At 53.2% G+C, this 17,545-nt stretch overlaps 1 protein-coding gene across 4 annotated transcripts in view; it reads left to right on the top strand.

Annotated features, from left to right (window-relative positions):
* Positions 1 to 14,853, top strand: part of IGF2BP2 (insulin like growth factor 2 mRNA binding protein 2) — a 160,704-nt gene extending 145,851 nt beyond the window's left edge. For all 4 annotated transcript variants that reach the window (XM_032875579.1, XM_032875576.1, XM_032875578.1 and 1 more), the window contains 6 exons: positions 3,392 to 3,460; positions 4,386 to 4,502; positions 8,224 to 8,298; positions 9,613 to 9,744; positions 11,471 to 11,584; positions 13,006 to 14,853. In XM_032875579.1, the coding sequence (XP_032731470.1) occupies positions 3,392 to 3,460; positions 4,386 to 4,502; positions 8,224 to 8,298; positions 9,613 to 9,744; positions 11,471 to 11,584; positions 13,006 to 13,098 (600 nt within the window). In that variant the 3' untranslated portion in view covers positions 13,099 to 14,853. The remainder of the gene's footprint in view (positions 1 to 3,391; positions 3,461 to 4,385; positions 4,503 to 8,223; positions 8,299 to 9,612; positions 9,745 to 11,470; positions 11,585 to 13,005) is intronic.
* Positions 14,854 to 17,545: the final 2,692 nt, after the last annotated feature.

Below are 17,545 nucleotides of genomic sequence, written 5' to 3'. Positions count from 1 at the left end.
AGAAACTTGGAGAGCTCTGCCCAAGTCCACCGCTCCCCCTCCACCCCCCCGCCCCGCCAGGCCCGCGGCCACATCCCTGGTCCTTGGGAGAGCATCTACTGTCTTTGCAATGTGACATCATTCTGTCTTCACTAAAGCTGTTTCAGTATTTGAACATGATCCATGTGCCTGACCGCCACCCTGTCCACTACCCATTTCCTACCCCTCCCTCTTCCTGCCCCCCAATTTCTTCATGTTTCATTGTGTTACTTAAATCTGGCATCATGATACTGGTCATACACGGCAGCTTGGAACGAAGGGTGCCACAGTTCTTCCAGGAAGAGCCGGTCCAACTATTTGTAATTCCCTCTTAGTTTTTACAAATGCATTTGATATGTACTCCTCTGCTCACACCCCAGCACAGTCAAGCAGCCCGTTTCCCTCAAACGGAGAGTGTAACATGAACCAGTGGGGAATAATGACCCCACCCTCCCCTTGCTGCCTCTGTTGGCAGGGAGTTGGGGCACGCTTGGCACAGGTCACCTTTCCTATGACATCCCTCGCCCCCTCCCCAGTGTCATGATGCTTCTCAAATACTCAAAAGTAAAGTAGCTTCTCCTTTGTAAAATAAGTGGGAATTCTTAAACTGAGACAGTGAGGCCAGCTGCTGAGTTGGGGGTGGGGTTCCGTACCTGCTGCCGCCTCCCTGGGCTCTTGGTTTACCTGATGGCTACAGTCTGCTTTCCCAGGAGAGAAAACATGTATTCAAGTCATCAGCAGATCATTTTTCTGATCATTGTGACAAAGCATGTTTTAAAAACCTCCTTACATTTGAGATTGTAGACTCCATTTAAGCTTGGGGGGATGGGAAACAGAGTGAGCTCTGAGCCATGCATTTCATTATAAACCATGCTCACGTAACACCCCTCATTCAGCCCATATAGTAGCCAGTGACAGACTGTTCATTCCTGTGACCTCTGAATGCTAGGTAGCATCCTTCGGGGGCATCCATTGTACCTAGGGTCTAATGCACCTTGGCACCAAGGCCTGCAAGACCCTGCCTGATCTCCAATGGCCCACCTCTCTGTTGTTTGCAGCCGTACTCTCTTACTTTTTACCATCCCATCCAATACTTTTCTGTTTTTCAAAAGTCCAACCCCTTTCCTAGCTCAGCACCTCTAAGAGCCCTACTTAGCTCCCTCCCCAGGGCCTTGCATCTGGTGCTGTGGTCTCCATGGGTCCCAGCTCAGAGATCCCCTCCTGCAGGGGTCTCCCTGGAGCCTCCCAAGGCTGCCCTCGCACCCCTTGTCTCTGCTGCTTCCCTTCCGCATGCTGTCCTGTTTGTTCCCTTCTTGCACACTTGTCTGCCTCCCCCATAGAATGTCAGTGGTGGCAGTGGCCACTATGTCTTAACGGCTGTGTCCCCAGCACCTAGAACACTGCTTTGTAGGCGGTTGGGTGCTCAGATATCTTTCTCATGAGTGAATGAGTGATCGAAGGAACCCTTGCAACAATATTGGAAGATGTAATTTCTAGAAGATCTAGGTGATGCTTTTTTAGTCTCTTTGTGGATGAGGCTCAGAATGGTTGGATAAATTATTCCAGCTTATGTAGAGTTAGTGCTTCAGACTCCGGTCTCGGGACTATTCAGACTCCAAAAACCGACTTCTGTGCGCAAAGCCAGGAGCTCCGCTAGAAACGAGCTCCTGGCTGCTGAGTCTAGGGTCCCCCCACCCCAACAGTTTTCCTGCTATAATAACTCATGAATACAAGGAGAGTGGGGAATTCATCCTTCTTACCCTTTTACAGCTAATTCTCTCCCCTAACCCAAGGGGTAGATCTACATTGGATACAGTGTTTATGTTGGGAATATTTGAACCCAGAATAGGAGCCACACTGTCGGTGGTCTACTTTCAGTCTCGTGAATTTTGGGGAAAAGCAAGTATCAGTTGAAAGGAATCGTTGCTGCTCTGAGGCCTCCTGCAGGAGGAAGGGAAGCATCCTTTCCCCAAGGCAGCGCTTTGAGCAGAAAGCCACAGGAATTCTCCCCTCAGGACAGGCACCTGTGCAAAGGGTCTGGAGCAGGCTGCTCTTCGAGGAAGAGGCAGGACACAGAAAGCCTTCTTCACCGGACTTCCTGTCCGATGTGGAGAGTGCCAGGAGAAGCTGGTCTCAGAGCACCCTCTTGTGGGTGTAAGATGTCACTGCAGCCTCTTTCCAAAGCCTGAGAGTTTGTCCTCCCTATACAGCATGGCAAACCTTCCCTAGGGCACCCCCTGGGGGAAGCTTCCCTGGTGTCCACACCTGCTCTCCAACCCCCTCCCCGAGGCCAGAAGTCCACTCTCCAGGCTCAGAAAGGGGGGACTGTTTCATTTTGTCCCTAGTGAGTGGTAAGGCAAAGTGGTGATTTGGAGCTAAGAGTGCAACTGGAGATCTGGGAGACCAAGAACGCCATGAGATTTGTTCAGGGGCCCTCAGATGAAAGCTAGGCCCTGGACTCGAAGTCTCTTTCATGTCTGACTAGTGTCAGAAACCTAGGAGGTCATCCTGCAAGGCAGGCCCACAGGCATTGGCTTTGTGGTAACCTCCCTTCCTGTAACAGGCATGCCTGTGTTTATGTGGCCTTATTTATGTAAGGCACCGCTAACTGGACCGTGCTAATTCTGTCAGCATCCTGCCCATACGAATATATGAAATCAGACCTCTTCCTGTCTTTTGCGGCTATTGTGAGGATTAAGAGTCTGTGAATAAAGTATCCAGCATAATGCCTAGTACACAGTAGGTAGTCAGTAAGTAGCAGCTTCTTTTTAAATCCTACTTTCCTAATAGCTCTGTTGTTTTCTGTCCATATCTACCTTCCTGTACCCCACCCCACACACACACTCTCAGTACTGTTTATTCACTCATTTTCTTTCCCTCCTCTCCCAACCCCTTTCTCATTTTCTCCATTCTCAATCTCGTCATTCCTTCTGAAATTCTCTGAGGGAGCTCACGGACCCAGCTTCCCGGGAGCACATTTGATGGGAATGCATAACTCCAGATACTGAGCCGCAGTCTCTGTGCCTTGTAGCCCCCAGTTTGTGGTTTCCCAAAAACTAGCAGCCGTGGGGCCTGCCTGTCTGAGGGAGAGCAGGTTAAAGGAATGTGCGTGTGCCCTCTCCTCCACGGCGGTAAGTTCCTAGGGGCCTAATGCGTGGCACAGCTGAGCCGTGATAAATTCAGCCCGGCATTCAGTGCTCCAGTGGGAAGAGTGCAGCAGAGATCTGAGCCAGGGGACAGATGCAGACGTGACAGCGGGGCCAGGTGATGGTGCAAGGATCCTGTGCCGTGTGTGGGAATCTCGCCTCTCTGAGAGTGGGGCATGTCCCGGTGGGCACGTGCTGACTGACCAACTGTTTCTTTCATGCTGCAGACCCACTCCGGATACTTCTCCAGCTTGTACCCCCCTCACCAGTTTGGCCCGTTCCCGCATCACCACTCTGTAAGTGTCCCCTCGGGTCAGCCCCATCTGACATTCTTCCCTGTCCTGTGGCGGGCACTGCAGAGTCCTTGACCAACTGATCAGCAAATGCTCTCAGTATGAGTGCTGGGCCCCGTGCTTCCCAGTCACCCTAGGAGTGACATATCACGGGGTAGGAGCACACCAAACTACCCCAGCATCTGGGCCCTCAAGGTTCCTCAAAGTGCTGGTGCTGTCCTTTTCAGCAGTCCCGCAGAGGCTCCGTAGCCGTGGGTGGCAGGAGACTATACGTGTGAATGATCAGGAGGGCAGGTCAGGAGGCGGTGTTGAGCTCAAGAACAGAGTTTCCAAACGTCTTTGAACAAACTCTGACACGGAGTCATGTGTTTGGCAAGGACCCTTAGAGCAAGGACTCCTGGTGGTCTGGCCCATGGCTCTCTGGGCTGTCACCATGCAGCCTGGGCAGGGTGGGTTTACTTATCTTCTTTTGAACACGATGCCATGCTCATGTAAATACCGCTCTGGCTCCCAGGTGCTGAGTGGTTTCCCATTCCTTCTAACAGAGGGCCTCAGGACCCCGTGCTCAGGCCAGCTATATTTAGTCACGGTCTTAATTTCTTGGATAAAGACACAGGAGTTGTGCACATCCCATTTGTATGTGACAAACCTGTGAGCAGACTGCTTTCTGTCAGCAGCGTCCGAGCTGCTCTAGAGGACTTTCCATTTTGACTGTCACTCAGGTGCACTGTGGTTAGTTAGGTTCATTCCTTAGGCCTCACACCCGCAGAGCCCTAGACCGCAGAGAGCCCTGGGTGCCATTTTGTCCAATTCCTTGGGCATCGGGTCCTTCACAGCAGATGGCTTGTGGTAGATGCTCGGTAGCTGCTGAGTGCCTGAAGGAGCCATCCCAGTGGGAATGACGTCTCGTCTTGTGTTGCCCTTCCAGTATCCAGAGCAGGAGACCGTGAATCTCTTCATCCCAACCCAGGCTGTAGGTGCCATCATCGGGAAGAAGGGGGCGCACATTAAACAGCTGGCCAGGTTCGCTGGGGCCTCCATCAAGGTAAAGCTGCTCTTGACGGCCACCCTCTTCCATCACCAGCCCCCACCCCGTGTTCCTTGTTCCTTCTGAGGCTCCTGGCCAGCGCTGATGCCAGGGACAGGGGCCCACGGGGTCTGGCAACTTTGCCTCCAGGCTTAATCCCATTGGCTCTCCTCTTTACCTCTCCCATCCATTCCCTTCTTATTCAACTGATAACTGAATTAGAAAAATATTAGCACCACCTAAGCCAACCCGGTCCTCTTTGGGCTAACACAGCCCTTTTCTCAAGAACACAAAGCAAAGACAGGCTGAGGGCTTTCTCGAGCCAAGGGGCAGCTGCCAGTAGAGCGTCACTCACACTTTGCCCTTATCAGAGCTTTGACACTTTAATTAGCCTCTGCTTCACAAATCCTTGACCCTCAAGAAAAGTTTGCGTGAAACACACTTTGGAAAGCACGAATGCTGTAGATAACCAGAGCTGGGGACACAGCCAGGTGGGCAGCCCTGGGACCGAACGCAGCAGCTCAGGACGGAAGGCCCCTTGATTTCTGGGAAGGGTCGTGAGTGCCGGCCTGGCGGTGGCAGTGCCATGCCCATATCCTGCCCCCTCGAGCACCCTGTGAAGAAGCGCCCCAGGAGCTGAAAGGGAAGGATTCTTCGACCCTGGTCCTGCTCCAAGCCTGGCTATCGGCTCTGACTCACAGGCAGAATGCTGAGCACGTCCCAAGCCTCATGAAACACTTTTGAAAACAGAGTTTCCGTTGTTACGTAAAGTAATTTGCTACCATGGGACAACCCGGAATTCCAAACGAGAAGTCTCATGACTTGGAGAGAAAGAATGCTTGCACTTTCTCCTCAAGAAGAGCTGAAATTTCTCCCACAGCGAGTGTGCTGCAGAAAAGGCAAAACCAAAACGTTCTGAGTCAAGGACTGCCGTGAGACCATCAGAGAGTTTCACGTAGGTAAAGCATTTCCCCTCTGTTATCTGCAAAGCACAGAGACCCGGTGGGAGCCCTGAGGCACGGCGGCCCGAAGCGCTGCACCCAGTGGCGGGCAAGGTGCTCCCAGCAGGCTTGTTGCTGGGGGACCCCAGCCCGAGACGGACAGCTGTGGTGGGACAGGTACAGCAGGAAAGCCCACGGGGCTGGCAGTCCCTGGGACCCTTCCTGGTATCCAGTCCTGGGGCCTGAGACCGTGGAGCCAGAACAAGACAATTTCAACCACGGGGGGCTTGAGGGTTGATGTCACATCCCCCCCGTCCCTCAAGAAGAGTGGGACTTCGGGAGGCTCCGGGGCCGGGTGGAGTCACACCAGTGGCAGGACCAGCTGGAGCCCATCGGCAGTGCTGACCTCGATGATACTGAGCACCTGCTGGGGCCGGCTGCGGCAGTAACTCCACTTACTGATGCCCATAAGGAACCGGGTCCAGGGCCTTGCACCGACTGTTGAAGGCCGCAAAGGCGAAAAATGTGAGATCCGACGTTTGACCGGGTGACCCTGTTCTGGCCCAGTGTTTTTTCTACCGCAGCAGCCCGGGTGCTCCACCAGAATCATGCCCTGCAGGCCTCAGGGAAAGTAGAGAGAGTAGCACTCTCGGGCGTTGCCCCACGGTATGCCCAGCACCCTTCCCCATCCTGGGAAGGCTGAATGACTGTGTGTCACATTGCTCATGACCTCTGTGATGGGCGGAGACCGCAGGGCAGAACCAGGGGGCACAATGGGCTCTGCAGTCATCCCTGCTGCTGCACCAGCAGGCTGCTTCCCCAGCGCCCCACTCCTCCTTGGCCCCAGCCTCTCCCCATAGCAGAGATAGAGAGATAACCAGGCAAGCCAATTCTTTGTGGGAGAGATTTTCTACTTTTAAAAAATCAGTCTGGTTTTTGTTCAGCAGGACTCTGAATGCATTTTCTTTAAAGCAAAACAGAGCATATTGCACCGAAGAACAAACCACTGCCCCTTCCTGCTCTACCAGTCCTCCATGGCTGCAGGGAGGCAGGGAGAGAACTGTGCACTCCTTGTGGGAGCTATGTGCCGGCAGGGGGTGGGCAACCTAGAGAGGCTTTGACGCTGGGCTCCTGTCGCTCGCCTCCCCTGCAGAATGCCACACGGACCTCCTGAGCCTTGTGTCGGGCCCTGCTTACCCTGGGATCTGGACAGGCACCTCACCTCTGGGTCCCCTTTGCTTCAGTCATAAGACGACATCCTCCTTCCCAGTGCCGTCACAGGAGTTTGCCAGCAGAATGTCATTGCAGAACTGCAGGAGCCCACGAGTAGCTCTGAGACTTCAGGTCTGGGTGGTGGAATCAGTGGAGAGATGGGCTGTTTGCTTCCAAATCAGAGATAGGCAGCCGGGAGTCCCTGGGAGGCGGACAGCGACGGCAGACCAGTTTTGGTCAGCAGGAAATGTGAATTGGCCTGGCAGCCCTTCCCGATTTGGGTGGGTAAGAGCCGGACCCACCATGGCCATGCTCCCGTCTCACTTGTTTCCTCTTTGAGATAAGGACCAGACTTAATACCAACTGTGGATCGAGAAGTAGAAGCAGGTGTTCCCGCCAGTGGTCTCAGGGGCCAGCCTGTGTGGGGCCTGCTGGCGGGCTCCAGTCCCCTGAGGACATGTGATCTTCACTTTTCGGCTGTAGCTGCTACCCTTGTGCCGCTGGAGCTAGCAGGTCGTCTGCCCACACGAGAGCAAGTCCTCCCAAGGAGCGCGGGGCTTGGAGACCTGGGCCTCGTGTTCGTCCTCGTGCCACAGAGTGTCAGTCACAGCCCTCTTTGAAGATGCCCTGATCCCAGAGCCAGACGCAGGTCAGAGCACACCTTGGACGCGTCGTCCCTGTAGAGCTGAGCGCCCTGAGGCTCACGGATTCAGCGGATGCAGCCTGGCCTTGGCCACGGCGGAGGTGGAGGTCAGGGTCTTCTGGGGGAGCCCACGTCAGAGGCGCTGCAAATCGTGGTGAATTACATCCACTGTGGACAACTCCTTCTCCAGGCTCCGGCTCAGGATGGGACGTCTCCTGAGCCACTGCTTCTTTGGCTTTAGGAACACTGTGACCCTGTAAATGAGGTTTCTTTTTTTTTTTTTTATTTTGCTCTTGGTAAGCTTGCAACTGAGTCTGCGGCCCACCTGAGGCAGGTACACGGGACGGCACGAGATGCATTCGTGTGCTGACCTTGCTCCTGGCTCATTTCTCAATGTCTGGTGTACTTTTCACTCATTTTACTTTACCTTTAGTTTTGCTACACTGTATTACTTTCCAAAGCTACCTTAATGGTTTTTGGAACAAGATAGGCTATGCAGAGAAGAGCCAGTAATGCGGATCTAACAAAAAGTGCTTGACTGGTCTGTCATTTAAGATGTGTTACGAGAGGACTCCAACTCACAAACGGTGAGCGCCAATGGAGGAATTGAGCTTGCTGGGGTTCATCTCCAGATTTCACAGATGAGGAAACAGAGTCCGGGGAGGGGAGGGATTTGCAGAGCAGACACTGGGACCAGAGTGTCCTCAACCCCTGCTCTGGAGCTGTCACACTCAGTTCCCGTGCCATGGATGAGCTGGCCCTAGCCCTCCCACTGCCCAACCCCTCCCACCCCCCCGCCCCGGCCATGTTTCCCAGAGTGGAAGCAGCAGGTGCAAAGGCAGTAGTAGTCCCTTGCTAGTGTGCATACCACACACGCAGACGAGAGAGGGGCCTGGGGAGCACAGCCCGGCAGCAGCATTTTCCTCTTGCTTGTAAACTGCAGATTGCCCCAGCAGAAGGCCCAGACGTCAGCGAAAGGATGGTCATCATCACCGGCCCACCTGAAGCCCAGTTCAAGGTCAGTGCCAAGGGTCCCCTCAGCCTGCAGTAGCCAAGGGCCTTAAGCGGGTGGCAGCCACCTCAGAGGCATGTGTAAGACTGTCTTTGGCAGGCCTCGCCTCCACTGGCCTTCCTGCTTCTGCTCGCTCCTCTCAGACTTACCCTGTCTTGCCTACCCCCGGCTCTCCCCTCTGCTTGGAGCCCTCCTTCCCTACTCTTCTATGGAGAAGTAGATTGTGGGGACCCAGTTCAGATGGCACCCACTCTGGGGTGCCTCTGACCCCTGAGCCGTGGTTCTGAGGACAGGGGATGTCAGACTCAGAGTCACTTACACCCTCCCAGCCCTGGGGGCAAAAGCCATGGGTGTAAGGGGATGCAGAAGTTTGTTGGGAGTTGTTTGGTGGGGGGTGCATTTTGTTTTGGCCCTTTTTTCTCCCCTAGGAAATTTATAAATTGAGTTTTCTGAAAGTCAGAAGCGTATTTATGAAAATATAGTCCTTATCATTAAAAATATTTAGATCTGAGAACAAACATTAACACATGTGGAAACATTTTAGAACAGTAACCCCTCAACTCCTGAGCGGATAAACAAAACTTGGTATATCCACTTAGTAGGACATTAGCCATAAAAAGCGAAATTCTGATGTGTGCCGCAGTGTGGGTGAGCCTAGAAGACCCCGCGTGCGGCGAAAGAAGACGGAAGCACAAGGCCACGTGTTACAAGAGTCCCCTCATCTGAAATGTCGGGAAAAGGCCCATCCACAGGGACAGACAGTAGGGTGGCGGCTGCCTGCTGGCGTGGACATGTCCTGGGTAGTGCGGACGGTTGCCTGATATAGTGGATACACCGAAACTCCTGGAGTGGACACTTTAAATGATGAATGTTAGGTTATATAAGCTATATCTCAGTTTTTCAGTTTAAAAAAAACGCACATACGCTCCTAACTGCACTGGCTCTGGAGCTAAGACATCGGCGAGCAGCTGCATCCCCAGCCGCCTCGCCTCCAGCCTTCACTGACTTGACGTCTAGACTTACTGTGTGGGGCGAGGGAGTGAGGAATGTCACACACCGGGCTGTGGGCGCTAGGGAGGCAATGGAACTCAGACCCGGTCGCCTCCACCCCAACCCCACACCCAGTGCTTCCTAGCGGGGACAGTCATGTGCGGCCCTGCAGTGTGGCCAGAGCAGCGCCCTGCTGGGTCTCTGGAGGAGTGACACAGGCTCACAGCTGTCCCGGGTCTGGCCCTGTGGTGTCTGGGGCTGGGGGTGCACCAGGCCCAGGCTGGCCATTTCTGGCAGCCGAGAGTCACCCATCCCTCCTTGCTCTCTCAGGCCCAGGGGCGGATCTTTGGGAAACTGAAAGAAGAAAACTTCTTTAACCCCAAAGAAGAGGTGAAGCTGGAAGCCCACATCAGAGTGCCCTCTTCTACAGCTGGCCGGGTGATTGGCAAGGGCGGCAAAACCGTAAGTGTGCTGCAAGCTGGCTTCATCTCCTGGCTCATTCCCTGCCCAGCCTCACCTGACTTCCCTCGGACCTCTGTCAGCTCTTTGGGGACATTACTTTGGGGCTGAGGGCCCCAAGTCCTGGGAGCTGAGCCAGGCCACCAAAACCACCAGGGTTCTGTATGCAGAACCCAGCACCTCGGCCACATGCTGGAAAATGAAGATCCCGACTCCCTGAAGACCAGGAGGCTGCCTCCTGCCCCCTTTAAACCCACACACAGCAGCAGGAAAGTACTAGCAAACAGAATCCATTCAGAGGATACCCACTGGGCTGAAGGTTGTCTGCTCTAAAGTCACGCTCAGAGGCAGGCAGGGTTGGTTGTCCTACACTCTCCTCTGACATTTCAAACTCTCCCACTGGCAGATTCTGTGTCCTGGCTATTTCCCCAACTTGCCCATCTGTGTCTGGGGAGCTAGTTTAGCCATCAGGTGGTGGGTGAGGAGGAAATACTTAAAAAAAAAAAAAAAAGAAAGAAAAAAAAATTTTTCAACCTGAAGGTGGCAGTAGCACAAAGAATTTGTAGAAGTGCCTGAGAATGATCTGTGAAGCTTGTAGGAATGAGCATAGAGTCCATCAGACGCAGGTGTATTCTAGAACACGACTTACCTACATGGCAGGGCTCTGGCCCCCAAGAAGTTCTCATAGAGCCTGTGCACACTACCAGAGTGGCCTGTTGAGTGGCAGGAATTCGGGGGATCTCTGGAGTCCTGCATGTGTGTGCCTGCAGGTGCCTGCTGTTTTCTTTACACAGAAACTCTTGCTAAGCACTCAAAAGCCAAGTTCTGGGTATAATGAGTCACCTCTATACAAAAGCATAAAACCGAAAGGCTTACAGATCATCCCCACATCCAGGAACGTGATCAGCATCCGAGGGCACACACGGGCTCTAGACAAGCTAGACTGCGGTAGGCAGTAGAGCTAATGGCCCGTGGGGGATTCATATCCTGAGCCCTTGGATCCCGAGTATGGTCATTTGGGAACGAGTCACTGAATTCTGTGCACCCCACCCCCCGGCTGTCCCCTGTCCAGGAAGCACTTGGTGCCCCCACCTGTGTGTTTGGCACCCTGGGGGCCGGGGCCCAGGCTAAGCCCCACATAGTGTAGGCTTGTTGAGGCTGGAGAGGAGCACCGGAGAGCAGGAAGTGGGCCACAGGTGATGGGGGAGCAGCACCAGCTGGAGGCTTCCCGGAGAAGGGCCAACACGGAACTAGAGCAGCAGGGAGATAAGGTGATGATCCAAAGGTAGAAGCAGCGGAAGGAAGAGCAGAGGCAGGGATGGAAACGAAGAGCCAGGCTCAGAGCAATGCATGATTAGAAAATTTATTTTGGTGAGTCTGAGAGACTGAGAGGGGGTGGATATTGGCTGATGACTGACACCCAGGAGAGCATGTCCAGGAGGGGTGTTCCTTCCTGGATGACGGGGGAGCCTGGGTCACTGGGAGCATGCATCGAAGGGAATTCCGGAGTAAGAATTCAGCCCCAGAAGGAGCTCCAGTTGGGGGCTGGACCCTCCCCGGGCCACCCAGTGAGTCTCCAGGGCTCAAACAAACGTGGCCCTGTGTGGCCAGGGGCTGGGAAGCCCCAGACACGTCCTAGGCTGAAGGAAAGGAGAGGAGCCTCTAGCCAACCTTCCCTCCAGCACTCTCCTCTCCCACTTCCTCCTGAACCCACTCTCTCCCTTCCCAGGTGAATGAACTGCAGAACTTAACCAGTGCAGAAGTCATCGTGCCTCGTGACCAAACGCCAGATGAAAATGAGGAAGTGATCGTCAGAATTATTGGGCATTTCTTTGCTAGCCAGGTACCTGTGCCGTGAGGGTCTGGTCTCTCCTGCCAGCCACTTTTCAGCCACTTCTCTAAGCTGTTGGCCTGTGTGGTGGCCATAGGCCCTGCACACACCCCACGCCCTGCTCCCCGAACCCCACACACAGATGGAACCTTCCTCTGGCTCTTCAGGGACTACCTACAGGGCAAGGGAAGTTGCTCCACACCCTCTCCTTACGGCTCTCCCCAGGCATGCTGGAGGAGCTCGAGGAAGAGCCTAACACTTTGAAGTCAAGCCGAGCACATCTCCAGCCCCCTGAAATGCTAGAGCATAAGATACCCTCTTCCTTTGCCGCCTACAGAGGCCTCAGTCACAGCCTTCCCCTGCTGGGAACCACATACCAGGCAAGGACCCACCCTCGGGGTTCCCCAGTCAGACTCGGAACCCACGTGGGTGCCAGGATCTCACTGGGTTGAACAAGGGTTGAACGTGCTCGTTGCAGGAGCCCTTCGTTCCTCTGCCGTCCTTCTCCACCTCCGCGTCACATCCCCCGTCAGGGCCCAGGACCTCCTGTCTTCCATTCAGAAGGACCAGTGACTCCGCATCACGTGGCCTGGTTCTTCTTGATGCTCTTTGTGTGTTGGGTTTGGGGATGGAGCAGTCCCCGTCCTTGCCCCAAACAAGTGAGGGTGGGCTAAGCTTACCAGCAGCTTTGTCTGCAGCTTTGTCTGAGCGGGGCCTGCTCTCCAGAGCTGAGCCTGTGCCCCGAAGCCCGACCCCTTCCCCCATCAGAGCCCCAGCTTGGCCCACTCTGCCACCCTTGCTCCCAGCGCCTCCAGGGCCCTGCCTTCCTAGAGGGGTGCAGTTCTGCTGCCCCTGTGCCCTCCTGGCCCTGGAGCACCGGTGCGGGGCAGGGGCGGGCGGGTAGGGTGGCAGGCTTGGGCTCATGTGTTTTCTCTAGTTGTACAGGGTAGAGTGTCTGGGCCAGTTTCTCACTTCCTCCCCATACCATTTTCTGTCCGTCTTTCCCGCCATCACACTCATGTTCTTCCTCGGGGCTCCAGAAAGGCGGGTGGGGCATCCCTGAAAGCCGCAGTGTGTACAGTGGGCAGGGGATGCCATCTGACCTCCACAAGGCCCCCTCAGCACTGGTTCCCTGCCTCTGCTTCCTGGCCTTTCTGTCCACCAAGTACCTGGAAGTTTCTGGCACCCCACCTCCTCATTCTGCACCCAGTGGCCTTGGGGAAGGGTGGGGGGAACCCTCCACTTTACTTGAGGCAGAAAAGCCCCCTCCACCCCCCACCCCCACCCGGAGTGAGGGCCTCAGCAGGTCGATGACACTCTCCTGAGCTCCCACTTGCTTTCCCCACGTCCCGGCCCCAGCCTCCCACCCCCACTGCTTGTCCTCAGAACCGGGTTCCTTTTTCTCCCCTGTCCCCTCCTCTCCCCTGCTGCAGACCGCACAGCGCAAGATCAGGGAAATTGTACAACAGGTGAAGCAGCAGGAGCAGAAATATCCTCAGGGAGTCGCCTCACAGCGCAGCAAGTGAGGCCCCCACAGGCACCAGCAAAACAACGGATGAATGTAGCCCTTCCAACACCTGACAGAATGAGACCAAACACAGCCAGCCAGCTCGGGAGCAAACCAAAGACCATCCTGAGGAATGAGAAGTCTGCGGAGGCGCCCTGAGAATCCCAGGGCCCAGGAGGGAGGAGGGAGGTCAGCCCGGGGCCCCGCCCGGCCTCCTGCCTCCCCCCGGGGCCTCTGCAGGCTTCCCAGCCAGCCACTGCACCATCCACTCGGATCTCTCCTTAACTCCCACCGCGCTATCCCTTTTAGTTGAACTAACATAGGTGAACATGTTCAAAGCAAAGCAAAATTCACACCCTTTTCTTTTTGTGGAAATTGTCTCTGTACATGTGTGTACATATTAGAAGGGGAAAGATGTTAAGATATGTGGCCTGTGGGTTGCACAGGGGGCCTGCAGCGTTAATATATTTTAGAAATAATATATCAAATAACTCAACTAACTCCAAGTTTTAATCAATTATTAATTTTTTTTCTTTTTAAAGAGAAAGCAGGCTTTTCTAGACTTTAAAGAATAAAGTCGTTCTTTGGGAGGTCTAATGGTTTAGTGAAGGAGCTTCGAGACCACCCAGACAAAATCCACCCTTGGGAAATCTCGAAAGGACACTCAGCAGTTCTGGATCACCTGTGTATGTCAACAGAAGGGATACCGTCTCTCTGAAGAGGAAACTCTGTCTCTCTTCATCCCTGTCTAGCTCACACACCCATTTCTCTTTGCTTCACAGGTTTTAAACTGGTTTTTTGCATACTGCTATATAATTCTCTGTCTCTCTCTGTTTATCTCTCCCCTACCTTCTCTCCCTCCCCTCCTTCTCCATCCCCATTCTTTTTCATTCCCTCACCCCTCTGTCTCAATTCCCAGTATCTGCGCACCCCCCAGGCAAAGCAGTGCTCTGAGTATCACATCACACAAAAGGAACAAAAGCGAAACACACAAACCAGCCTCAACTTACACTTGGTTACTCAAAAGAACAAGAGTCAATGGTACTTGTCCTAGCATTTTGGAAGAAGAAAACAGGAACCCATCAAACCAACCAACCAACCAAAGAAAAATTCCACAAAGAAAGAATGTATTTTGTCTTTTTACATTTTGGTGTATAAGCCATCCATATTCAGCGAAATGATTTCTTTCTTTAAAAAAAAAAAAAATGTGGAGGAAAATAGCAATTTACACAAGGTCGTTGGCCCAGGGCGTTAAATTTACAGATTTTTTTAAACGAGAAAAACACACAAAAAAAGCTACCTCAGGTGTTTTTTACCTCAGCACCTTGCTCTTGTGTTTCCCTTAGAGATTTTGTAAAACTGATAGTTGGAGCATTTTTTTATTTTTTTAATAAAAATGAGTTGGAAAAAAATAAGATATCAACTGCCAGCCTGGAGAAGGTGACAGTCCAAGTGTGCAACAGCTGTTCTGAATTGTCTTCCGCTAGCCAAGAACCTGTATGGCCTGCTTTTGGACAAACCTTGAAAATGTTTATTTAAAAAAAAAAAAAGATGACAAAGAAAAACAGAGAGAGAAAATATTGGAGATGTCCTGAATTTCAATAGGGTACGCGCCATTAGGGCTTTTTGCGCTAAAGGATGAACATGTACTGGTTTATGTGAACAAGCCATTTACCACCAGACTGCAATGCCAGTTTCCTCTACTGCAAACAGTGTTCTGTGACAAAAACAAAAACAAAAACAAAAAAAATTGAAATATATCCAGCTAACAAGATCCTGGTGTCGTGGTCTCTTATTTTACTAAGCATTGCCCATGCCTGTCCGGAGAGGTCCTGCTCTGGGGGACTGAGGGAAAATGCGCAGCTCGTAGAGCCAGGAGGAGGCGGGCTTCTGCAGGAAGCTTTCGGGGAGAAGCTAAACTAGGTCAGTGGTGCTCCAAGTGCCGTCCCCACCTGGCAGCACCCATCTCACCGGGGAACATGTTGGACGTGCACATTCTTGGGGTCCACCTTGAACCAGAGACCCTGAGGGGCCCCGCAGTCGGCTGCAGCAAGCCCTCTGGGTGATTTCCGGGGTGGCGGAGTTTGACAGCCACGAGCTGGAGGGATGAACGGACTGCACGTCAAGGTAGGTAAGACTAGCCCCTCTCTTTAGGGGACGCTGAGGCTGGCCTGGCGAGAGTTGACCTTTATGTGGGGGAGGAGGAGTGGATAATACACCTGACAGTTCGAGGCAAGAAGGGCTCACACACCACGCCCCCACCGCCGAAGCCCCATTCCAGGAGGTCGGAGGAGGGCAGGGCTGGCCTTGGACTGGAGGTGGGGACGGGGTGCCGTACTGGACACTCCCGTGCATGTGTTGGATGGGTCGGAATAAAGTCAGACAGGAATGGGCCCGTTGCATGTCAGAGCCTGCGTTCATAGACCTATGGGGCCTACCAGAGACGCATGCTCCAAGTCCAAGCAGTCTTTGGAATATACAGGTGACACTAGATTGCCAGCAGTGGCCAGCCAGGCCTTTTGGGATGACTGTTCATAGCACAGAAAGGACAGACGGAGGGGGCTGATTGGGGTTGCCGAGGAGCCTCATTCCCCTTCTAACAAGCTCTGAGGGCTCCTCAGTCACTTAAAGTGTGTTCTTCACCCATACCCATCCCCATTCCTGATTTTCTCCTTACTCTGATTTCTGAGATGCTCTTTGTACCTCTAGTGTTTCTGCATGTGGCCGCCAGCTGTCTTCTCCCTGCTGTGCCTGGCACGACTACGGGCAGGGACAGACTCCATTCCTGTGGCCCTTACAAATCCTGGATCCTCTGGCTCCGCCCTCCCTCCTGTCCCCTTTAGGACTCGAACCCGCTGCCCTCTCAGGGCCAAACAAACCACAGGCTGCTGTCGGAGAGAAGCCACAGGATTCCTGGCAACCAGGGTTACGTCTGAGAGCTGTGCCCCAGCCAGAGGTGTCCCTGTCAGATGAACAGAGAGACAGCACACCATTAAAGGCAGAGCTTTAAATACAGGCCCAAGGGCTTGGGAACCAGTCTGTCAGGATGGAGCTATCTCTGTGAGAGCGAGAAGACACAGGACCCTCCAAAAATGCCCTCTTAGCTCTGCTGCCCCCGTTTCATTCCTTGGCCTTTGTTCTAGCTGGCAGAATCTGAGGTTTCCTTCCAGGTCCTAAACTGCCCCATTGCCAAGCAGTTGTCTCTGAACATGGGAGAGAAAGGGAAGGAAGTGCTAAAATGGTGCCTGGCCTGCCGTGGTACTGAGCACCCAGAAGTTGTCCTAGGGTTGCAGAAATGAAGGGGAGGCCACATGGAGAGGCAGAAGACAGGAAGGAGATCGTTGGCTGCTTCCTAAGCAAAGATGTTCACCCTCATTCTCTGAGAACCCAAGTGCTAGACGAAATCCTGCCTCGGCTAACTGTAGGCCAGAACAGCCTCACGCCCGCGCTGGACTCGGAGGGAGCGCTCATCGCATCTGCCTGAGCTCAGACGACTCCCACTTTGTATCTGGTCCTTCTGTGAATCCCCGGACTTCCTGTCTTGAGAGGACATCCGGACATCCCAGAAAGTCCTACTTATGTGACTTTATGCAAATAAAGGACAGTTGTTAAATGGGGCCTTAGGTCAACAAGAAAGGTTTTATTCGTGAGCCTGCACTCAAAAAGCCCCTCCCTGTTCCCTTGGACAGATTCCCTTGAAAACCCATGACCCCTAGTGCTTTTGAAGGTACTGCTCTCCCTAGACTTGGTGAGTAGCCCCAAACATCCTTTCTGTCCTGGTAAATTTCCCTCTAATTAGACTTCTAGATGTTATTTTTCCATCCAACATGGAGCTCTAGAAAAGGACGAGGTTGCTTTGGCCTGCTACCACAGATGTCTAACAACACTGCTAGCAAATTCCCTGGGTATTTACAGTAAACTGTTGCTGCTGCCTTTTATTTCCTCCTCACATTCCCCTTAAGGAGCTGACGAATGGAAATTTAAGACTTCTCCCATATGCACTACCCCAGGGCAGGCCTGAAAGCAGGGACGGACTGGGACTCTATCTGGTACCATAGCTCCCTTTTCTTTACTGGGGTCTCACGTCCTCATCAGGAACACAAAAGCCAGCCCGGGCCCAGAAATGTTCTCCCTGCTCGTCTGTACGGGAGCAGTATAACCTTGGAGACCAGCCTCTTGAAGACCGGTCTCCTTATTTGTAAAATAAACGTTTAAATACAGTAAAGTCCCTCCACGTCAAAAACAGCTGCTGGTTAGCAGCCTTCAGTATTCCTTCTCATGGTTTCTCATCCAGTATCGAAAAGATGAAAACTTAAGAGCACCAAAAATAGACAAAACAACTAAAAGCAAGGGAGACTGACATTAAGTGATACGGAACTGGAAAGGGAAAACTTCAGTGCCTGGCCTGGTCTAGTTTCACAGAAGCCCTTTTTTGAAAGATAGAAACACACATACTTGCCATCTCC

This window comes from Lontra canadensis, unplaced genomic scaffold, assembly GCF_010015895.1.
Source record: "Lontra canadensis isolate GAN:19392208 unplaced genomic scaffold, GSC_riverotter_1.0 scaffold56, whole genome shotgun sequence".
In the NCBI taxonomy this organism is placed as follows: domain Eukaryota; kingdom Metazoa; phylum Chordata; class Mammalia; order Carnivora; family Mustelidae; genus Lontra; species Lontra canadensis.
Note: the sequence above shows the minus strand (reverse complement) of the source record. Positions and strands in the feature narration are given on the sequence as shown.